At 41.7% G+C, this 25297-nt stretch overlaps 1 protein-coding gene across 1 annotated transcript; it reads right to left on the bottom strand.

The window, feature by feature from the left end:
* Window positions 1-2086: 2086 nt before the first annotated feature.
* On the bottom strand, window positions 2087-3004 carry LOC134457741 (leukotriene B4 receptor 1-like). The gene has a single exon (XM_063209715.1). It carries the CDS (start codon window positions 3002-3004, stop codon window positions 2087-2089), a length of 918 nt encoding a protein of 305 aa, XP_063065785.1.
* Between the last annotated feature and the right edge of the window lie 22293 nt (window positions 3005-25297).

Here is a 25297-nt window from a genome sequence, read left to right as displayed (position 1 = left end):
TGTTTTTGACCTTTTGGCCTTCAAATTTGACCCTAAAGGTCAAGTTCAGTGTTGGCAACAAGTTGATTCTGAATCCTTAGTCCGTGCTGATGGCTTCTGGCATGTTGCCCACTTTTAACAACTTTGTAACAATTTTTAACTAAATAACACTGTTATTTGACTATGGTTGACCTCTTGACCTTCATATTTGACCTTAAAGGTCAAGTTCCGTGTTGGCAACCAGGTGATTCTGAAACCTTAGCCCATGCTGATAACTTGTGGCATGGTTGCCAACTTTTAACAAAAAATGCCATCAAAAGTTTATTTAAGCACTTTAGCTGCTGATGGCAGGCTGACTAATTGAAAAATGGTAAAAATAACAATTAAATCTTTCAAACTGTGCATTTGTGTAATCATTACCTTGATTTCTTTTGTTAATGAAAACGCAATGATTTTCAACAGAATTAGCACTTTAATAGCTGGGACATGTTTTTGCCAAACTTTCAAGAGTGCCATAATAATCCTAAAGCATCTTACTCAAACAAGCACATTTTTCGGTTGACCCAGTGCCGGACAATCAAAGCGAAGTCAAAAAAGAGCACAACGTTTTGACCAGACTAGGTCTTCATCGGGCACCATACCATCACACTGCTCTCAGAAAGTGCTCTTCATACAAAATAATTACTTTGTCTTCAAGACGTGTTTTTCTTCTCATTTTGTATGTTATCAAAATGAACGTATGTCAAAATTAGGCTTAAAACATTGTGCTCGGACATTTAAAACACGTATAATAGATGGAACTACCACTAATTCTTCAAGTTCCGCTTTATGTTGTTTCACATAAGAAATAGTCAATAGCGCATGACACTGGGGTTGGTAATTGTTTTGAATGTCACATGAATTTGCAGTAATTACACGTACAGTACAGAGAGAGAACTAGAGCAGCATAAAAGGAAGTGCAAATATAATAGGCATTAATGTTGTTGATTTCCTATTGTACATATTTTATTGAGGTAATAACATTGCAAATGTTGGGGCTAAAGGTGTGGAAAATTTGTCGAAATGGAGCAAACCTCCCCCTCCCCCTCCCCCTTAAGTCTTTGAACGTCCCCAATTCTTGACCTTATGTTTGATATCCATTCTGTGGAGACATACTGTATGTAGCCTACAGTATATTACAATCTATTATTTTACTTTAACAACTACAATTTTTGGACAGCTTAAATATGGCGGTGACATTTGCATAGAAGCCATTGAACACGGTGTCTGTGTATACACTACAGGCAAAAAGCTTGGACACATCTTATTAAATGCTTTCTTTTTATTTACATGACTAGGTAGATTCTCATTAAAGGCATCAAAACTGTACATGAACACATATGGAATTCAGTAGCAAAACAGTTCTAAAAGGCGGGCTATGAATACTCAGCTGTGAAGTAATTTTAACTAGAAAAAAAGCGTGTGCATATTCCACCTCAATGAAGCAGGTGTTTATGTATTAATGCAAATGAACATAGAAAAACATCCACATTGATAACTATGGGTTCACAACACAACGTCCTCTTCAGACACGCTTGGTCAAAACACTGTATTATAATAAACTTAGAGGATTCAGTGTGTGGACCTCTACTGTCTTTTTCAGCAGTGAAGCAAACATACTGTTGGCCTTATTGGACACTTCCTGTTACTGACAAAGGTGAGAAAACAAAAGGAAGGTGGGAGGTGAGAGCATGGTCAAATATAGATGCCTATGGTTGTGGTCAGTTTGTTCTCTTCCTCGCATAGAATAGGCACTCTAAATAAACTCTGTAACTTGCAAAATGTACCAATTTGCTTCTATTGGTAACAATATTCACTTGTAGATGAAAATAGGCCTACATTTCTACCCACATGGACATAATGTGTAATCATTAGATTCTGTATTGAACTAGGCTTGCTGAAGTGCCTATTTACAGTTCCACACACCCGCCCACACACCACCATCACAATTACTCTTTTTAAGTTGAGCATGTTAATATTATGTTTGTCAAAATCTTAAAGTAAGCAACGTAAAATTGTTAAAAGGTGTTGAGCTACTAGAAACTACATTTCAGTTGTCAGCAGGGTTTCAACAGGTGTCATTGGAGGTCTCTTTGGTGTTGACCTCACTCACTGGCTTTGGAGCCCTGAGGCTGCGGTAGTTGAAAGCATACAACAGAGGATTCACACAGCTGTTGAGATAGATAATTCCTTGGGTGACTTGTCTGGCAGGCCGGTAGGCAACTCGGAGCCATGCCTGGACTGGCTTTGAGGGAGAAGTCATTATCATCACGTTGACGATGTGATATGGTGTCCAGAAGATGATAAAAGTCACAACGATACAGGTCACCAGCTTTGCCAACCTCTGATTGGACATCAGGGCTTTGGTACTGACTTTTTTGTGGAGGCACAGGTAAGAAACGAGAAGTGTGCTGAAAGGGAAGAGAAAAACAGCCATCGATTCAAACAAGACAACTGCCAGCTTCTGCTCTTCAGACCAGAAGACCTGCTCACATTTCTTGGCTGATCCTTCCACTGTGATGATGTTGTAGGTCACTGTAGGTGCGATGGAGACCATCCCAGCTAGCACCCACACGGTCACCAAGACCCCAAACTCCCCTCGTCTCCCGAGTCTGGACCACTGCTGACGATACAGGACAACCACGTACCTCTGAACGCTCATTAGAGTCACAATGAGCACGCTGGCATGGATCGCCGTGTACGTGACAAAGCTTAGCAGACGACACAGATGGATATCCGCAGTCCAGCCAGAGAGAAGGTTCCACATCCAGAAGGGCAACATGGACAAGCACACAATGTCCGAGGCCGCCAGGTTCAGCATCAGTTTCAGGGTGAAGTTCTCCTTCTTGAAGTTGCGGATGAGGACCACTATCACTGTTATGTTGCCACCGATGCCCATCAGGAAACAGGCAGTTCGGATGACGATGCCAGCTATCGCCCCTGTGGTGACAGAGGGGACACTTGAGCTGTTGATTGAGGCGTTCATGATCTCAGACAGACAAACAGGTAATGCTGAAAATCTGCAACTTCAGGAAATCTTAAAAGGACAGGATGTCTCTCCTCTCTCTCGCTCTTTCTCTCTCTCTACCTCTGTCTTTCCTTCTCTCTCTCCCTCTCTCTATTGGCCATGTGACATGATTTATATGTAGCCTAACTTCAGGAAATCATGAAAGGAAGTCGGTGTACCGTCTACCCATATAAGCTTCTCTCTCTCTCTCTCTCTCTCTCTCTCTCTCTCTCTATTTCTCTAAGAACCTGTCAATAACGAAGTTAGATTGCAACTGAGGTATGCATATGTATAAGATTATGCAGCAGTTGACGAAGAGAAACAGTAACATAATGTAGCTACAGTACCTATAATAAGCTCTTGAAAATGAAAATACAAACCAGCACAGATGCACGTCTGTTCTTTTAATCAGGTCCACATCATAGTAGGTAATGGCTCAATGGCCACTCCATTTTTGTTAGCGTACTGCGTACAGGATATATAAAAACTATTTGGCAGTTTGGTCTCACAGATCTCGGGGAGCTGTGCTGCTTATTCGCTCTTTATTTATTTAGAAGCTCTTTATTGACTTTCCACAAGTTCATCTGTGTGCATACAACCCATGCCCTGGCACAATTCGCACTTCTGCACTTTGTTGCACTTGTTGCACTTTACCCCCCAAACCCTGCACCCCTGTCACACACACATAGCAAGTCTATTCTATACATGCAGACAAATCTAGTTTCACTGTGTGTCTTTTTTTGGCACGTGTTGTTGCATTTTGTCGCACATCTTTTTTTTTCTAAACGCAACCCCTTGTCGCACATCTTTTCACGTTATACTTTTAGTGTTTCTATGCATGTGACAAATAAAACCTGTTTCCTTGTACTGTGTGTGACTAAAGTAGACCACAATAGGTGAATATGCATCTTCCCCAGACATATGTACAGTATGTGCCAGCAGCATCTGGACAGTGATCCATCCTTTCCTTGATACTCATCTTTGCTACTCCACCGCTTATGAGCATGTACAGTAGATATCACTGGTGGTAATTGTGTCATTGTACATTTAGATTTTTAGAGTAGAATTTTTCAAAATGGTCTTCTGACTTGTTAACTTACTGCTTATACAACATTTGACATTGTGTGTGAATGTGTGTGTGTTTGTGTACACGTCATATGAGATGTCTATGTTCTTTTGCTTGACCCAGTCTTGTGGTTTCCTGTCTACTGTCTATCACCTCAGAGCATTTCTCAACTCATCAGCAATCTTTAACCTTGGACTTATGACTAAATGATCCCTATGAAAAGGTTTGCTTTCTGTACACTCTCTCTCTCTCTCTCTCTCTCTCTCTCTCTCTCTCTCTCTCTCTCTCTCTCTCTCTCTCTGTTGTTAACATTCACACCAGCCTCCAAGTCAAACAATCATATAGTCTTTAATAACATTTTAACATAAATAATAATAAAAAATGAAATTAAATTGAAATGAAATTTCACAAAACATTAATTCATTTATTCATAATATATCTAACAACATACATGCAGTAGGACTCAACTTTTAAAGTAACAGTGCAATATGTTATCATTTGTCAAAGAGAAAAAATGCTGAGGCTTGGAGCAAAATATGTTTTTAAAAAATGTTGTAAAGCAGGGATTCCCAACCTATTTCAAGTTGTGGCCCACTTTTCCACACAGTAAACACACAATAAACAGTCAACATTGACACAGACAAAAATATTATTTGGACGTTTAGAAAAGTATTTCAAGGACCACGTGAAATACTTTCAAGGCCCATATTTTGAGAATCACTGTTGTAAAGTCATGCCACTAGACCTGGATGTGAGTGGAGTTAATGGTGATCATTGGAGCTCTGGTTGGTGTTGGTTTCCGTCGCTGGCTGCTTAACCCGAAGGCTGCGGTAGTTGAAAGCATATAGAAGAGGATTCACACAACTGTTGAAGAATACAATTGCCTGAACAACCCGCCTTGGTCCCCTGTATGCAACCCTTTGCACTGACTGAGCTGGCTCTGATGGCGCGACCATTATCATCACGTTGATTATGTGATACGGTGTCCAAAAGATGAAGAAGGTCACCACAATGCAGGTCACCAGTGTTGCCAACTTCTGGTGCGACACCATGGCTTTTGCTCAAACCTTCTCATGGAGGCAAAGGTAAGACACCAGGAGCATGTTGAAGGGGACAACAAAACCAACCATGGTCTCGAGCAGAAGAACACCAACTTTCTGTTCTTCTGACCCAAAGACCTGTTCACATATGTGCCTGGTTCCGTTTTCAATGATGACTCCGTATGTGGCAGCTGGAGAAATGGAGAAGACACAACCAAGGACCCACATCAGTGCCAAGACAGCAAACTCCCCTCGTCTCCCGAGTCTGGACCACTGCTGACGATACAGGACAACCACGTACCTCTGAACGCTCATCAGAGTCACAATGAACACGCTGGCATGGATAGCAGTGTACGTGATGAAGCAGAAGAACTTGCAGAGATCATTGTCCATGGTCCAGCCAAAGAGGAGGTTGCACATCCACACAGGCAGCATTGACAGGCATATGATGTCTGACACAGCCAGGTGCAGCATCAGCTTCATGGTGAAATTCTTCCTCTTGTAGTTACGGACAAGGACGACCATCACTGTTATGTTCCCAGCAACACCCAGCAGAAAGGAAATTGCACGAATGGCAATTCCAGCCATCTCTCCATAGAGGAGATTTATGTCCAATTTACTGGTTGAATCATTCATGGCCTTGCAATAGGTGCAAAGGTAAAGCTTCGACAAGGACTTTGGTATGGTAGATGTAGGCTATGCAAACGTTCATGAAACTAATTTTGGCCACTCCCTTGCTTCACCTCCCTCTGATATTCACTCTTTCTATCACGTCTACAGTATCTCTTATATCCTTCCTCTTTTGCATTACACAAATGATGACGCTTCTAGTTATATTTGTTGGTCCTCATCATTTCCCAAACCATGCTAATTTTGCCAAGTAGGCCTACTAATGTTATGTAATATATGAAAATAAATAGCATATTTTCCTTTTGCAAACTCCCCTGCATGAGTATACTGTAGACACAATTGAGCTTTTTATGTACACATTTCAAGTGGAATTTTGCTGCCCAGTCTGCAAAGCAAGCCACCATGCCACAAACAAGAGCGTTAACCATACACAGTATTGTGACATGCAACAGTCGAAAGGTCAACAAGGTCAGCATTATGGTCAGCATTGGTTACAGTAGACGTGCCATCTTATGCATCAGTGTTGCATTTATGAGAGGTGCCTACAAACATTCTTCATCTTAGTACAGACATCTTACTCCCATACTAATGTCATTCCTACACAGGGTCTGTAATTATCTGGCTGCCGCCAGATGAATAAATCCTGCCTGCTCCACCAACATTCATCTGGAACTATGGCATATACATATATAGGAAAAAAAATATATACATATATACATATATAAATGTTTTTTTTAAAAATATATATATATTTTTAGGGCTTTTTTGCCTTTATTGTTGACAGGACAGTGCAGTGGAGGAGAGACAGGAAATGAGTGGGGAGAGAGAGATGGGGAAGGATCGGCAAATGACCCGGGTGAGAAATGAACCTGGGTCACCGGCGTAGTAAGCCAGTACCCTACAGTTAGGCCACGGCAGGGCCAAGAAGGCGGGGTTTTGTCAAAAATATTTGTGCTTGATTGGATAAACCACTTGTCTCACATTTTTAATGAGATGCTACTTTAACCACTCACAACTGTCGCGTTTCAGTTAATGTTTCCTTTCTCCATTATGTTTTAGCATTTAGTACGTCACATCTCTGAAAATCTCGCAATCCTGATTGGTTCGGCTGCATAGTGGTTCGGGAGCTGGAAGAATCTGAAAATCCTCCAGACCCTTGAGTAAACTCACGAAGCTATGGTTCTCCTGACACTGACCCAAATCCTAACCCTAATTATTATTGAGCAGATATTATATTGTACCTTTTGCTCTCTCTGTAGCATCCCTTGCAGGAATGTCCCTCCTCAAAACATGTTAAGAAGCAGGCACATACTAGTGGTGCAGTGACGTTCAGTGAGGGGTATGGTAGGGTAGGCAGTAAATATAGAAAATATACATTTTGTATATTTTTTAGCGGGGGTCTGGGGGTCCTTCCCCAGAAAAAAAAATATTTCTTAGATGCAATTTCCTGCATTTTAACCAAATCTGGAGAGTCACTATCAGCTAAAAACTTTTATAAAAGACTAAAAACTTTTAACAAATAGTACCCCCTTTCATGCAGATCTGAAATGTAACATGTGTGTGTGTGTGTGTGTGTGAGAGAGAGAGAGAGGCCTTATGCCACAAGGTATGGCTTGGATAGGCAACTAGCCCTATTCATCTAATATGCTGATAAGGTTTTTAATGTGCAACAAATTAGTAGGACTATGTTTCTCTAAATACTGTAAATATAAAGTAGGCTATAAGATAAAATGCCATCAGTGCTTAGCCACCACAGCTCTATGCCTAATAACTAAATAAGTAAATAGGCTACAATATTTAGACATTTGAACATTGTCAGTAGACCTACATCTGAAGGTGAAAAAGTGGATCGCACTCGGGTTCTTCTTTTCTTCTTTTTTATTTTTTTATTTACATAGCAGCAGAAGTGTAGACAAACGTTTCGGCTGTTGCCTTCGTCAGTGTCTCGAAGAAAAGAAGAACCAGAGTGCGATCCACTTTTTCACCTTCAAAGTTATTCAACTGGAGACGCACCACACGGAAGAGCGCGGTGTATGAACTACTACAGTAGACCTACATCTGAAACAATAAGTGAAAATGTATAATTTCAATTTCTTGAAAAGGCCAGCTACACTTTTTTTTTTTTAATTGCCAAATTGGTAGCTCAAGGACCCATAGGCAGAGTCAAAGCGTGTCTACCCTGGCTTTGCCTGGCATTCGAAAGCTGAGCCTTCAGCTACCAGCCAAGGCTGCGCGGCGCGTTCCCATGGCAACCTGTCCAAGCCTGAGTGCTTTGCTTCCTGCTATATCTTGGGGTTTTGATCGGTCTCCGGTTACTGTAGCCTACTTTTAACAGCTAATTTCTAAATTAATGTTTTTGTTATGCATGTGAACTCTCAAGAATAGTTTTTAAAAATTGTTTTTTACTTTTAAGAAATTTATGCTAGTGCATACCCTGCCTACCCTGAGCGCACGTCTCTGTAGTGGTGTCAACAATGATCGATTCGGCGATGCAATCCAATGCGGGGCATGGACGATCCAGAATTGATCCGGCAAGTTCCAGAATCGATCCGGCAATTTTTTTAAAGTTTCAATTACTTCCATGGATATGACTTGACTTGTGGTCTCCTCCTAGCCTAGAAATCTAGACGCCCCNAGCGACCGCAAATTGANTTTGCTCCCCGGGGGCAGTCTAGCGGACCCCGGTCGTTTTGCAAGGCTGAAAGATATCCGATGACAATCAAATCGCGAGGAGCGAGATGGGGGGCCGGGCTACCTAGTTAACACAGAAAACTTTCTAAGAAGAAACATGGCGGCCGTCCATGCTACTTACCGCACAAAAGTTTATACTTAATTTAAAAAGCTTGGATGATAATACGTTTCGTGACTGACATGGATTGATGTCAAAATACACCATGAACTTATCGGACACAAATAGATCACTACACATTACCATTTGATCATTCTATGTTTTAAGCTAGCTCGGTAAGCTAATTTGAGCATTTTACAGAACCAGATAGTCGCACGCTATTATCAGACCACTATTGTGGGTGTAGAATGAAACTGCTGCCCCAATTTCTAATAAGATCCATGTCATTAAAAACGAGACATTTGGGAGCTTTGAAAGTCTTTAAGTAGCTTACTAAATAGATGGGAATGACACCTAGTCTACCGAGCTAGCGATTAGCCAAGCTGTCGTCGATAACACAGACCTAGGTATCCAGCCGTGTATTAGTTCTATGGGTATACAGCTAGCTAGCTAGCTAGCACCGAACATGCCATGTTGACAACAATCATAATTATAAGCATTTAACAAGCCCCAAATTGCTCAACATTTCACTAGTTGATCAAGGAGGGCCATGTGGTTGAAAATCAGGCGTTTTTGAACTGTGAAAGTGAAAACACGCATCCACTCCTATGAAGGCACAAAGTTGCTTTTTCACCTACAAGGGGCGTGTCGCGTGTACGTTCTGAGAGACAGCTGTGATGTTACACAGAACTGTGTGGGGATTGGTTGTTCCACCATCCTATTGCGTGGCGTTGAGTGCCAAGGCATTTTGATAGACAACCGTTTATTTATCCTGCCCACACTCTCTCCAAGCTCGCCCAGACACTTTTACAGCTTTTTGCTGTACGGGTCTGGCTCGCCAGGCTAGTCTCCTCCCCCAGTGTTGCCCCGCCTCTGTGGAGAAAACAATCAAGTTTCCTCGCTGTCAACCCATAGTCTATATATGACCAAGCTAATGTCTAACTTCCACCTTCCACCATTTACCCCAGCCTCTATAAATAAGATATGAATAACTTTAACAATCTTGGTCAATTATAATGTAAGAAAACATGTATTCATGTATTTACAGTTATCATCAACTAGCCCCGGTCTCTCCTACATACATGGTTTTTTACTTCAATCAACAGTGAAAGTTACAGTGTATGACATCTGCATCACCTGGCTTTGAATGATAAAACCGTTTTAATTTTTTTTTGTACATTACATTACATTACATAGCATTTAGCAGACGACTTTGACCAAAGCGACTTGCAAGGAGAAAATTTAAGTAGCACAGGGTGAGGTGCAACATTGACAACATTATCCAAGACAAAGTTAAGATGACGTAGTAAAAAAATAAGATGCATTAAAAAGTGGCAAAAAGTCAACAAAGACATAAAGGCGTAGTGTGAAGTGAACACTGACAGCATTGTCCAACACTTGTTAAAGGATGTAGCACAAAATAATAAGAAGGGTAACAAGGCATTTTTAGATAGTAAACAAAGACATCTACGTAGGCGCAGTGTTGCAACACTGACAGTAATGTCAAACACATGGTAAAAGATGTAGAAAATAATAAAAGATGTTAAATGTTATTTATATGTTTATTGTGTTTATTAGATGTTATTTTCCCCATGAAATGTGTTCATTTTTCTTAATGGCAGGTCAGATGATACACTACATAATACATTCTACTGCACAAACACGCATTCACACAGATAAGAAGCAATTAAGCATCAAAAGTACTAGCGTAATGAATATATTTTTTCATCTGTGTTTCCATTGTGTTTTACAGTTAATTCTGAATTATTTACATAGACTACACTAGAGTACAATGACAAGGTAGGTAAAAAGTTATATTTAAGTCATGCCACTAGATCTGGTTGTGAGTGGAGTTTATGGTGAAGTCGTTGGAGCTCTGCCTGGTGTTGCTTTCTGTCGCTGGCTGTTTACTTCGAAGGCTGCGGTAGTTGAACGCATATAGAACAGGATTCACACAGCTGTTGAAGAAAACGATTGCTTGAACAGTCCGCCTGGGTCCCCTGTATGCAACCCTCAGCACTGACTGGGTTGGCTCTCCTGGAGCTGCCATGATCATCACATTGACAATGTGGTACGGTAGGGGTGGGCGATATGACGATATTAAATCGTGAATCGTGATATTGAGTAAAAGATCGTCTCGAATCTGCCAAAGTGGAGAAATTGTATAGATCGTCTTGCAGTGAGGATGTTTATTATCAGTATCAGAGTGACGTTTTCTCACTTGTGTTGTTGTCTTCACTTTATTCTTTAAATTATTGTATTCCTATTGTACACTTCATGAGAGTATAATCAGTGTGTTAATATTTTATTGACTGCAAATTACAAATTGTAAGTATATGAAAGTTGTTTTTTGTTGTTTTTATTTTTTGGATGGAAGATCGTGATAAAAAATCGAAATCGTGATTTCATGTTAAAAAATCGTGATACAACATTTTTGCCATATCGCCCACCCCTATGGTACGGTATCCAGAAGATGAAAAAGGTCACCACGATGCAGGTCACCAGCTTTCCCAGCTTCTGATGTGATACGAGGGCTTTTGCACGAACCCTCTCATGGAGGCAAAGATATGAAACTAGTAGTATGCAGAAAGGGACGACAAAGACAAAAGTTGTCTCAAGCAGGAGAAGAGCCAACTTCTGCTCTTCAGACCTGAAGATTTGCTCACATATGTGCCTGGTTCCATTTTCAATGATGACTCCGTACGTGGCTGCTGGAGAGATGGTGAAGGCACCAGCCAGACCCCACATGAGCACCAACACCCCAAACTCCCCTCGTCTCCCGAGTCTGGACCACTGCGGACGATACAGGACAACCACGTACCTCTGAACGCTCATCAGAGTCACAATGAACACGCTGGCATGAACAGCGATGTACGTGACGAAGCAGAAGAACTTGCAGAGATGTTGGTCCATGGTCCAGCCAAAGAGGAGGTTGCACATCCACACAGGCAGCATTGACAGGCATATGATGTCTGACACAGCCAGGTGCAGCATCAGCTTCATGGTGAAATTGTCCTTTCTGTAGTTGCGGGCAAGGACGACCATAACGGTTATGTTGCCAGCAATGCCCATCAGGAAGCAAACTGCACGAATTGCAATTCCAGCCACTTCCCCCTTGGAGAGGAGACTGATAGTTGAGCTACTGGTTGAATCATTCATTATTGTGTAGAGGAGAAGGTGAGGCTTCTACAGGGTCCTTAAAGAAATGGTAGATGTTTGCAAATGTTCGACAATTATTACAATGTTCTCCACCCCTTCGCCTCTCTCTGTCTCTGCCTCGCTTACCCCTTTTTCAGTTCCTTGGAATGGAACAAAATGTTTACATTAAAGTTGGTAGTCTATAAAAAAAACCTCCTCACTGTACAACATCTCAGTTCCTCCACATCTGAACTTTCATTTTCACTATCATTTTCGTCACATGCAAAAACAAAATCACGTTTCTCACTGTCCTATGTGTAGACAAAGAGAGAGAGGTTCAAACCCCTCTGGGAGCCACATAACAACAGACAACACACATTTGGTTGAACACATGGCAACTGTCAACCACCTCAGAGAAAACACTGCAATCTTCTTAGGCCTACAATAGTTTAGTCTAACATAGTCTATGTCTTTTAAAAGGTGGCTGTGATGAACAATGCACCAAACACGTCGAAGCAATAAGAGAGGTTGAGAGAGATAACCAGAGATGGACTTCTGACTCTGCCAACTTCAGAGGGAGAGGGAGAGAGAGAATGGGTATTAATTGATGGCTCTACATCAGCGGATGGCTCATATTTTAACTTACTGTGTTTTAAGCAGCTTTAGTGCAAACCACTTCTCCACCTCCGCAACCCAACTGAAACACCTCTGCGGCCTACAGTTTGGAAAACACTTCTCTATGTCATGGGTGCTCATGTAAAACTCACTTCTTTTCACCAGGTAGCTCAACAACCCCACATGTACTGCAATGAACAAATACCCAACCCTTGACAACCCAAACAGCCAACACACAAATCAGAGAACTAATTTACACGTTATGCAAACAACCATCTTGAAATGGCAAGACTTCCTCCTAAGCTCAGACATCCCCCACAATTTTACTTCACGCCAAAAGTCCAGAAATCACCTCAGACATGTTCAGTTCCCTTTGAAGTTCCTCCTCCTAGTTACATACGAATAGTTTCAGATTGCTCCAGCTGTAGGCCTACACACAGCATATCCATTTACATTGACCACTACATAAATCTACTTTACACATGCCATGATGCCACCTCAGCTACATACTGTATACGTCACATACTGTATAGTTTCATGCAGGAAACAAGACCCATGGCAGTTCCTCACAACAAGTGAAAAGAGAAGTCCGCGACACTGCTTGTCTATATTTTATGATTTAATCGAGCAACGTTTCGACCTTCAGGTCTTCATCAGGCAAAGTCTTTGCCTGATGAAGACCTGAAGGTCGAAACGTTGCTCGATTAAATCAAAAATAGACAAGCAGTGTCGCGGACTTCTCTTTTCACTTGGATTTACTCTCATTGTCCTGCACCTGGCCCATCGGGTGGGATGTGCACACATCTACTTCTCTGAACTAGTTCCTCACAACACCCACCTCTTAACAACAAATATAGACAGCCTATGCATAGGCATACACCAATATCGAAACCTGCAGTGTCCTCCACACAATTTAAAAAAGGTACGCTCCTACCTCAACCCCTCCTCTTCTTTCCTCTCTGCCCTCCTGCCCAGATAGCATAGCCCTTCTAAACAAATTAAAAGAAGGCTGTGTTAACAAAAACGATATCAACATAAAACAGCCTGCAACCCTAACCAGACCCCCAAATGCAGCATTCCTCAACCCCCTCATCCTTAACTTCATAAATGTATATATATATTTTTTGCACTGCTATGAATTAATCAGTGGAAATTTTGTTACAACCGAAGTTTTCTCTTGAGCGTCTGTTTGAGCAGGCGGATGGAAAGGGAGCACATTTTGAAGTTTGTTTAAAGAGATTGGCCTCATAGTTCCCCTAGTTCCACGGTATGTACTATGTTTGGTTATGTAAATATATGTAATATATTATCGACAAGCAGACCTATTTTTTCCTATGGGAAATGCTACTGTACGTATGTGTAAAGAGCAAAGGTCAATTGAGGGGCGTGACGTTTTTATACAACTGCCACCACATACACATACAGTACTGTAGTAGATCTACTCCTAAATCATCCCAGTGTTCAGTCTTCCCTCAGCCATCATGAACTATACCACCAGCTCCATCTCCCTCTCCCCTGGTGAGAAAGTTGCCGTCGCTCTTCGTGGGCTTTGCTTCTTCGTGGGTGTCCCTGGAAACATTGCGGTGGTGGTGTTCCTAGTGCGGTACTTCAAAAGGAAAAACTTTACGACACAGCTGATGATGAACCTGGCAGTTGCAGACATCCTGTGCCTCGTCACTCTGCCGGTCTGGACTTACGACCTTCTTTTCGACTGGACCATGGGCATTGCTCTCTGCAAGATCATGTGCTTTGTGGCTTACACTAGCATTCATGCCGGCGTGCTGACCATAACTCTGATGAGCGTGCAAAGGTATGTGGTGGTCCTGTACCATCACCAATGGTCCCAACTTGGCGTATGGGGGGAGAGGGGTCTTCTGGCGGGGGTGTGGCTGGTTTCCGGCGTAGTTGCTATCCCCGCAGCCATCACATACAATGTTGGTGTGTTCTCAGGGAAACTTCACTGTGAACAGATCGTCAGCTCAGAGAATGTCAAGCTTGTACTTCTTCTTTTGGAGATTGTGCTCATTTACGTGGCACCTTTGATTATTTTGACGACTTCGTATGTCTGCCTGCATCGACACGTTCGAGCCAGAGCCCGATCCAGGCACAGACTAGGACCGCTGGTGACCTGCATCGTAGTGACATTTATCATCTTCAATACCCCTTACGTTGTTGTTAATGTCATGACGATACTAGAACCTTTGCAACCTGCTATGTCTGGAAAAGAGTTTGCGTACAAGCACCTCAGAGCTATTGTGCAAGGTATTGTTTTCATGAACAGTTGTGTGGATCCGCTGCTTTATGCTTTCAACATTGGCAGTCTGCGCCAGAGTGCTCAGACCCGAATGAGCCAACGGATCACCCGCACCCGTGACCAGTCCCAGCCCCAGGTGTCCACAGTGGAAGGGGGTCCAGTGCAGGGGTCTTAGCCTCTTACTGCAGATGGGGTCGCCGGCGGGCCTCTTCACTATTTGCTGAAAACACTCAACTACATCAAAACAACATTGCTATGACAATACTGGCAGCCATAAGTAACTGATTAAGACAAAGCCATTACAATTTTGGTGACAGTAAGGTTATAACATAGGCTCTGCGCTAAGGGGTTAAATATTAGCACTGAGGCCATCACTGCACTACAAAGTGTAATAACTATGCCAAAGTTGAAACAGAAAAGGGTCTTGAAATATTGGTTCAAGGTTGGATATTGTAGTTACTGCAAATATGAGTTAGCAATATCTCTAAAATGAGACACATTCGGTCAGTAAGCCTTTGTCACAAGATAAAGATCATTTTCAGTCTAAACTCAATTTGGATAAAACATGTAGGCCTAGCTACCGTATTGCCTTTGTACGGCAGGACAGCTTTAGGCTGGACCCCCTTGACAGTTACTGGGACAGCCGTGGCCTAATGTTCTTAACCTTTCTCTGGAGGGACCCTTTTTACCATTGTAAACTTTGGTGACCTGCCCACCATGTGCTATATAAAAGGCGTTCACATCACGCTCTCTGTTCCTCATGATAACGGATTCATTTATTTGTTTATATTTAACCTAGATGTTTAATGCAGACGTTGCATTTTGTTGATTTGTTGTCTTTGGAACCTGAGGGTCCCTATTTGAATTCTACCTTAGGATGATGTGCTCTTGTGCAAGGCATATTGAATATTGTAACCATATACTGCTCAGGGACTGTAACAAATACATGTCAACATGTTCTGTGGAGAAAATGCATGCGCAATCACAATGCAATTTCTCCTGTACTAGCTAAATATCTGTGTATTATGTAAATTCTCATGCGAACAAGGGATTCTGCATAAACAATGAAAAAGTCAGGATGGTTGTTGAGTGTAACCCATGGTACATTTAAAAAGTCTGGGTTTTTGAAAATAACTTTGAAAAAAAGAGTTGAAAAATAACCTGTTGGTATTGTCTGTGATCCTACAATGTTTTAGATTTGATGTCTGTACACATATGTCACCTGCTCTGTAATGTCTTTATCACAAGAGCGTAATGAATATAACCTAAAATCAACACAAATTCATAATGACATTGCTGAAGTAGGCAGTGTGGCGGTCGGCCGGTAGGCATGTGTGAACATGGTTCTGTGTGGGAAAAAAACAAAAAACCTTACACATCGCTAACTCAACCAGAAGGTCATGTTCTGTTGTCAAGATAGAACACAGTAAGTAGGCCTATTGTCATGGATATTGAGAGGTAGCTCTATAGCAGCTCTTCAAGGGATTCAATATTCAAGTTTGTTTTTTATTTGTCCTGAGGGAAATGGTCTTGGACACACACATAGCTGCCACACATGATGCCAACTTGTCTCGGTCAGCTTTTGCTAATTCCAAGTTAGCAGTGTTCTCACGCAGTGGTGTAGTCTACTTTTTTATGGTGGGTATACTGTATATTTGAGCATTTATTGAAGTGGGTATACTGTATATATTTGTGCTATTCAAAACAATGGATCAATCAATTTTAAGTGGGTATACTGAAATCCCTGAAATTTAGAAGTGGGTATACTCTGTATACCTGCATTCTACGTAGACTACACCACTGTTCTCACGTACTGTAGGGGTCTGTAAAAGAGGCTTGTATTGATTGTTTTGACCTGTATTTGGTTATGGAAAACAACCCTGATAGTAAAAGTAAACATAATGACAAAAAAGAACACAAATGCAAATTGATACCTCCAGGCAGGCTGAGATGGACTTACTATCTGAATATCTACTGAATTCACTAATGCCTCTTTTCCACTGTCGGTTTTCTGGTAGGCCTACAGCTCCACACAGCGCGACTCGACTGCCACCTTTTGCTTTTCGAATTGGCACAACACTGCTCAATCGTAAAGCAAAAAGTGGCGGCCGAGTTGCGCTGTGTCGAGCTGTAGGCCTACCGGAAAACTGACAGTTGAAAAAAGGCATAAGTAAGACATACGTGAAAAATTGACATGGGGGAAACGTGGAGGAGGTGCCGTTGAAAAGATACAAAAATTGGAGCCTACAGTGCGTGGCCACCAGCACACAAACAGTGTTGCCAGATTGGGCGGGTGCCTGCCCAATTGGGCTACTTGGGATGAGCGTCTGCGGGTAAAAATGGGAAAAATTGGCCATTTGGCGTTTTTTTCAGCCGTTTTGGGCCCATAGAAGTCAATGTAATTTGTTGAATTTGGGCGGAATTTAGCGCATTCCGGCGTTTTTTGAGAACCTTTTGGGCAGACACTGGCAACACTGCACACAAAACGTTCACCTCTAGGTTCTACATTACTACAGTGGTGACTCGTGGCCTAATGCAGATGGGCCCATCACTCCTATCACACTCCATGGCTGAGTTGCCCTTCAGCAAGGTGCCTAACCTCATGCTCCAGGAACTGTAACCTAGGGCTGGGCGATATGGAAAAAAAGCATTATCACGATATGGATTACTTTATATCACGATATAAACGATATATATCACGATATAGCACAATTACATATGTTTTCAGTTATTCTCTTTATTTGCTCTTTATTTTTTCATGTCGCAAAACAACCTTTCTTTAAAATGGATCTTGTTATTCTTATTTTTACAGTTACATTAACTTATAGTGTGTATTGTGACAACATGAAATGTAATTAAATGATATTCAATTGTATAAGATTGATAAAATGACTATCATGATATAAACGATTTAGGAGAAAGGTCACGATATACACTTTTACTATAACGATATATATCGTCATATTGCCCTGCCCTACTGTAACCAACACCATAGAATAACCAGAATGTATGTATATCACCCTGTAACTAATTGTAAGTCACTTGTCAAGTGTAACGCAATAATATGAATAGGCCTACACCGCACTGTGGAGTTATAACCTGGTGGTTGGGCCAGGTATTGCAATGACGCCGTCTGTCTGTTTGTATGTCTGTTTGAGTGTCTGCCCACAGGTGGCACCAAACACACAACATCAGGAGGTCTAGGCTGCTCTCTCTGATTGCTCTTGTTTTGTTTAGGCAAAGCATTATGGACTATAATCTAGTCCAGTTTTTAGAACCACTGCTGTGTGGTAACTGGGCCACAATGGTTTGGCCATTGGTCTAAGGATCAAACTCAGGTCTGCAATTTTTCACTATTGGCTAATCAAGGGCCCCCTGGCAGGTGGGGGCCCTAGGCTGCAGACATATTTAGCCTGTGTGCTAATCTGTTACAATATGTACCAGATTACCATTCATAAAATACTGTAGCTCCTTTGAATATAACTGTCTGCTTCCCGTTTCATGTGTGTGTGTGTATGTGTGTGCGTGCATGTGTGCATGTTAGTAAGTTCCCTTTTTTATAGTAGCCTGTGTTTACTGTGTTTCGCATTGTCAATATCACCTGCTGCATTAAGCCCTGAGTGACAGGTTTACACTGACAACTAAGATTTAGCAAACATGGTCACGCATTGAAAGCTCAACATTCGTACGTAGTCTACAGCTGGAATTCGGCAGCACATTTGCAATTAAGTTCATTTAACACGCATTTCTTATTGTAAGTCTAGCCTAACATTTTGTATAGCCTAATTGGTATAAGTAGGTAACTTTCATCAATTCTGAAACTGAAACAGACACAGATTTTATTATTACTTTTGAAAACTAATAATTATCATACTTCATTTTAACATCGCTTGGGCACATTGTATCAACGTGTGTGTAACAATGCATACAACAGGACCTACAGAATCTTTGCTTGCACTTTAAGGATAAGTTACACTTACAGTAATAGTTACATTAAGTATGGGCAGTCTAACAAAGCATTTAACAGCATATAACATTATGTACTGTACTTGCAGTGCATCAAATTAGGGGTTAGGTTTAGGTACAGTACAGCACTTAATATTTCATGTTAATACACTAGAAAAAAAGAAAAGGTTTGCCGATTGGACTGATGGAATTTATGTAGTACATCATTTTACAAATGATTGGTTAGGGTTAGAGTTAGGGTAAGCCTAACATGAAAAACTCCCAAAACTCCCAAATATGATCATTTGACAGGTAAGTCACCAGGTAGTTTTGTCATGGCAAGGTAAAAAAAAGACAAAAGAAAAAAATGGTATCCCCTCAATCGTGACATTAGATCTGTAGATCTGTCATTCGTCAATCCAGTAGCAGTCAATGGGGTTCACACAGCTTTACGTTTAGGGACCCTGCCCTAGCCCCCTCCTAGCCAGGCCGTGCCCTCCTAGTGACGGAACACCTTCAGTGTTGCCAGTTACCACTAGTCAAGTCAAGAGCAATGCAAGTACTTTCTGAGCTCCAGAGAAAATGGGAACTTCTCCCACTTTGTTGGGAAGCAAACAACCAGTACTGTAGCAAACCAAGCGAGGCGGGTCAGCCATGCCATTTGGGAAATGTTAATTGTTATGCTCTTGGTCAGACCAAGTCTCAAAGAGATTCAATGATAATCAGGCTAGCCCCCTCCCACTGTGGAGCTCTAGGGCAGGGTCTGAGTCTGGGTGCGGTTGGTCCTGCGCATTCCGTCGTAGACTGCGTATATTGAAAGCATACAGTAGTGGATCCACACAACTGTTCAGGAAAACGATGCCCTGCGCAACAAACCTGCAGTCCTGGTAGTCAAATCTTTTCCCAGAGGAAGCTGGCAGCAGAGGTCTTCCTATCGTCATGCCATTAACAATAACGTAGGGGGTACTGAAGATGACAAATGTCACTACGATCCAGGTCACCAGAGGTCCTAGTCTGTGCCTGGTTTTGGCTCTGGCTCTGTCACGGACGTGTCGATGCAGGCAGATGTATGAAGTCGTCAAAATAATCAAAGGCACCATGAAAATGAGCACAATTTCCAGTAGAAGAAGTATTAACTTCTCATTTTCTGATCCAACAATCTGCTGGCAGTAAAGCTCATCAAACGGACAACATTGTATGTAATGACTGGGGGAATAGCAATTACACCAGCAAGCACCCACACAATCACTACCAGACCCCTCTCTCCCCATTTTCCAAGTCGGGACCACTGGTGATGGTGGCAGACCACCACATACCTGTGCACGCTCATTAGAGTGATAGTCAGCACGCTAGCATGAATGCTAGTGTAGGCCACAAAGCATGTGATCTTGCAGAAAGTCATACCTAACGTCCAGTCGAAAAGAAGGTCGTAAGTCCAGACCGGCAGAGTGACGAGGCACAGGATGTCTGCAACTGCCAGGTTCATCATTAGCTGTGTCGTAAAGTTTTTCCTTTTGAAGTACCGCACTAGGAAAACTACCACTGCAATGTTTCCAGGGACACCCACGAAAAAGCAAAGCCCGCGAAGAGCGACGGCAACTTTCTCACCAGCGGAGATGGAGATGGAGCTGTTGGAATAGTCCATGATGTCTGTGAGTAGGTCTAACATATAGTGTGGTCATTCAGAATTTGGTATGGCTATGTGATGGCATTGGTAGGAAAACTCAACTGTCTTTCTCAGCTTGATCTTTGCCCCTCCACTCTTAACGCGTATAGCATATAGGACAAAGGACATGCATGCACTCTAGGTCTGCTTACGGACAACAATTTCCATAACCAAATTCATGCCATGCAAGTGCAGCATGAGGCTAATCCCTTTGAAAGAAGTAAAAACAAAGCGGTATGGTCATAAAAAAACACATCTGACCACCTGCTTGGCCTCCCAAACACTGAAGAAAAAAACGGCTGTTATGACTACAGATCAATTTATAACGGTCTGCAACTAGTAAACAGAACATATCACAATTAATGAGAAAGAAAAGTCCAGACAAATTTTACCGCTGATTGGCTGCAATACTGTCTGCTGATTTGCAAATGCTCATATTGGTGCACAGGCGAAACTGGCATGATATGACATAATAAACCATGCTCCAAAGAACCCTAATGTCAGCCTACACAAACTAAACAAACCCATCTAGTGGTAGAAAATATTATTGTCTGGGTGGTTGGTCTGGTGGTTGGTCACCATATGAAATACTCATAGCTGGGCCATGACATCCTTTTTATTTATTTATCTAACCTTTCTTAAACCAGGAAGTGGTCCCACCAAGTTAGACAAACTCTTCCGTCAGGCAGCCCAAGCCAAGAAGACGGCTTAAAAAGTTATGTTACGATAAAAAACACAGCCACATCCCATCTAAACAGAAACAAACACATTAAAACTGTATATACACAAGCAACGGAAAAGCAGACAGCAACAAGGAATGAAATAACAATTGCCATGGTCGGTTAATGATGATTTTAAAAGAATTCATGGGTGAAAGAACTTCAAGATTTAGAGTGACTTGAGGTTCATTCCAAGCTTTTGGTGCATTTGGTACATCTATGAAGCTTTTTTTTTAGTTAAAAAAAAGAAAATCTCTGTAGTGAGTCGGAAGGGTTTAGCATGGTGATGGTATGACTGCACTGGCCTATTGCAAGCAGTTAAGGAGTTTGAACCAGTTTGAATGCCAACTGTTGGTAGGGGCAGTTTTAGACAGGGGCCAGGGCCTCTGTAGAATTGTTCCTGCCCTCCCATGGTCCCTGTGCCAAGCAGCCAATGGTACAGCTTCTCAGCTTTTAATATCATTCATTTCATGCTTTTTATGTCCGTCAGATGCTGAAACAGGTGTTTTTGAAGGTGTCTAACAGCGTTTTCACACCTGGTCCCTTTCAGACGCCTAAGCGAAGTCAGAGTAGTGACTCAGCATTTTTGCCACATATGTGAACGCTCCAAAACGTACCCAGACCCGTCGGAAGCGAACTGTACTGAGACCTTGGTTGACGTGGTCTCAGTTCGGTTCGCTTATGAATTTTGACAAGTTACACTTGTGACTATAGCCTACCGCAGGTTTAATCACTTAAGGAGGTCTCAAGAGGACAGGGTGTGATAAAAAGAAGAGTGACACCATAAAAGCCTACCAGGACCAGAAAGGTCAGCCAGTTCTTTTTGTAATACACTCATGATATGAACAATAACAGAACTGAGTCCTTTTGCTGTCGGCTCGCTTTTTGGTCCACTTAAAGAGGACTGAGTTTGGTTCATTTAACGGGGACCGGCTGTGAAAACATATTAGGCAACCCTGGGATTAGAAAAAGACAGATATTTGGCAAAAGTTAAGGTCGCAAAACATGTTGGCCCCTCTCTGGCCCCCCTGGTAATTTTGGTCTAGAACCACCCCTTACTGTTGGTCCCAGCTTTGTCAATGGTGAAAATACTCAACGGAACTCAACTGAGAACTGTCACAGTATGCAAAACAACTCAATATACTCAATTAATTTAGCTAATTTAATGATATTCTGTTTTGAGAAATTCAAAACATGTTGAAACAAATACAGTGTATCAAAACATGTAATCTAGTAGTCAAATAAGTAGTGATAAAATTCACGAGGGATGTTTGTTTCACATTTCAGATATGATTAGGTCATTTACAAAAAAGGCTAATTATTTCACGAGGTGTGTTTAGTCTATTTCATGTTCTCTGTAACTTTTCTTAAAAGGAAAGTACTCTTGTTATTAGATCATATAAGAATATTTGTTTTGCATACTGTCTAGGTGCAAATGATTCTTTTTTTTATTTCCTTTTTTCTTTCACACCTACATGTACCACAGAAGATTTTGATGCAATCACATGCACACACACACTAAGAGATAATAAACAAACAATATTTCAGCGAGCATTATACATACATGTCACAAAGAATTAGAAGCATTTTTACAATATTGCAATTTTAGCTGTTTTCTAATTTTACATAATTGTAATTTTACTTGTTTCTAATTTTATCTTTGAAGATATGTTTTTAAAGAATCAGACACGTATGGATAACAGACAATATAAAAGCACACATATACCGTGACTAAAACATTATAATGTACATTATATATACTTATATATACAGTATATACTTTAGACACATTAGACAGCAGGTATCACTTCATTTTACTGTATATAGTATGTCACTTCAGTTATTGAAGGTGCAGTAGGCTATATCAAAACACATAGTATTATGACCTTACACTGCACCTTGAACTTGTGACATGAATGTTACATATCTTCACATATATGTATTAAAATGTACAAATAAAACATGTCCCTACTATTATTATATTTAAAAGGATTCACATTTCACAAATCTTTGAGCAGTAAGGTGTCCTATTATGAAAGACATTTGAGAGTATTTCCCTCCCATATCTGAACAGCATTTGTTTTTTTTGGTTGGTCGTGGTTTTGGTCAACTTGCAGTATAGTCCACTTGTATTTCCTCCAACCCTGGAGTAGTCTGTGGGGCTTGTACGGCTTTATCTTTGTGGCTCTTGTCCAGGGCCAACTTCCACTGTGGACACTTGATGCTGTGGTTGAGTCTGGGTGTGGTTGGCTGCTTCACCCAACCGGCCCTGAGCATTTCCACGCAGACTGCGAATATTGAAAGCATACATCAGTGGATCCACACAACTGTTCAGGACAAGAATTCCCTCAACTATACCTCTAATATGCAGGTAGGCAAAACTTTTTCCTGAGGAAGCTGGTACCAAAGGCTTTGCTATCGTCATGATATTAATGATAACGTAGGGGGTACTGAAGATGACAAATGTCACTACGATACAGGTCACCAGAGGTCCTAGTCTGTGTCTAGTGTTGGCTCTGGCTCTGTCATGGACGTGTCGATGCAGGCAGACGTATGAGGTCGTCAAAATAATCAAAGGCAGCATGAACAGTAGGACAATTTCCAGTAGAAGAAGTATAAACTTCTCATTTTCAGATCTAACAATCTGCTGGCAGTGAAGCTGATCATCAAACCAGGCAACAGTGTATGTGATGGCTGGCGGTATAGCAATAAGACCCGCAAGCACCAACACAATCACTACCACAGCCCTCTCTCCCCATTTCCCAAGTCGGGACCACTGGTGATGGTGGCAGACCAACACATACCTGTGCACACTCATTAGAGTGATAGTCAGCACGCTAGCATGAACGCTAGTGTAGGTCACAAAGCATGTGATCTTGCAGAAAGTTATGTCTAACGTCCAACTGAGAATCATCTCATATGTCCAGACCGGGAGAGTGATGAGACACAGAATATCTGCAGTTGCCAAGCTCAGCATCAACTGTGTTGTGAAGTTTTTCCTTTTGAAGTGGCGCACCAAGAACACCATCACCGCAATGTTCCCAGGGACACCTACGAAAAAGCAAATCCCACGAAGAGCGATGGCAACTTTCCCACCATCGGAGATGGAGCTGTTGGAATAGTCCATGATGTCTGAGGGAAGATACTAAGACAGTCAAAAAAGACGAGGTGCGCACAAGGCTTGCAAGTTCAAAATGTGTATTGTGGCCGACAAATTACAAACAAAGTAATCGGAAAATAGCTGGAGCTACAGACGTTTCGGACCTAGTCCATTATCAATGCATGTCTGAGGGAAGATTAAACAATGGGATGCTTTAGGAGTCAGCATTGCTATTTGGTGCCAGCGATAGACAACGTCATAGGAATAGGAATCCAACTATTTCCATAACCAAATAGGACACATTGAGGCCAAAGCCACTGAAATAAAATGGAAGTATATCTGATCAGGGATCACAGACCAGACTTCCTGGGAGTACACATAGAAATAGCATAGGTTTTTAAGCAACAGGAAAAGGACATATAACATTGCTGACTCGTGACAAACAAATAAAAACAACTGCTTTGTGCTAGCCTAGAAATCTAGACGCCCCTAGCGACCGCAAATTGAATTTGCTCCCGGGGGCAGTCTAGCGGACCCCGGTCGTTTAGCGAGGCTGAAAGTTATCCGATGACAGGGCCAATCAAATCGCGAGGGGGCCGGGCTACCTAGTAAACAGGAAACATTCTTTTAAGAAGAAACATGGTGGCCTCCGTGCTACGTACAGCACGAAAGTGTTTAATTAATTTAAAAAGCCTGGATGATAATATATTTCGTGGCTGACATGGATTGATGTAATAATACACCATGAACTTATCGGACACAAATAGATCACAACACATTACCATTTGATCATTCGATGTTTTAAACTAGCTCGGTAAGCTAATTTGAGCATTTTACAGAACCAGATAGTCACACGCTATTATCAGACCACTGCTGTAGGTGTAGAATGAAATTGCTGCCCCAATTTCAAATAAGACGCATCATGGCATTAAAAATGAGACATTTGGGAGCTTTGAAAGTCTTTAAGTCTCTTACTAAATAGATGGGAATGACACCTAGTCTACCGAGCTAGCGACTAGCCAACCTGTCGTCAATTACACAGAGTTGGGTATCCAGCCGTGTATTAGTTATGGGTATACAGCTAGCTAGCTAACACCGAACATGCCATGTTGACAACAATCATAAATATAACCATTTAACAAGCCCCAAATTGCTCAACATTTCGCTGGTTGATCAAGGAGGGCCGTGTGGTTGAAAACGAGGCATTTTTGAACTGTGTAAGTGAAAACACGATTTATTAGGAAACTTGTTTGTGGCTGTGGTGATCACACGCATTCACTGCTACGACGGCTCGGAGTTGCCGCTTCACAA

The sequence above is a fragment of the Engraulis encrasicolus genome, chromosome 11 (genome assembly GCF_034702125.1).
Source record: "Engraulis encrasicolus isolate BLACKSEA-1 chromosome 11, IST_EnEncr_1.0, whole genome shotgun sequence".
NCBI lineage: Eukaryota > Metazoa > Chordata > Actinopteri > Clupeiformes > Engraulidae > Engraulis > Engraulis encrasicolus.
This window is presented reverse-complemented; position numbering and strand designations above follow the sequence as displayed.

Excerpts from the sequence above, each read along its gene's own strand:
- LOC134457741 (XM_063209715.1), bottom strand. The coding sequence starts at position 3,004 with ATGAACGCCTCAATCAACAGCTCAAGTGTCCCCTCTGTCACCACAGGG.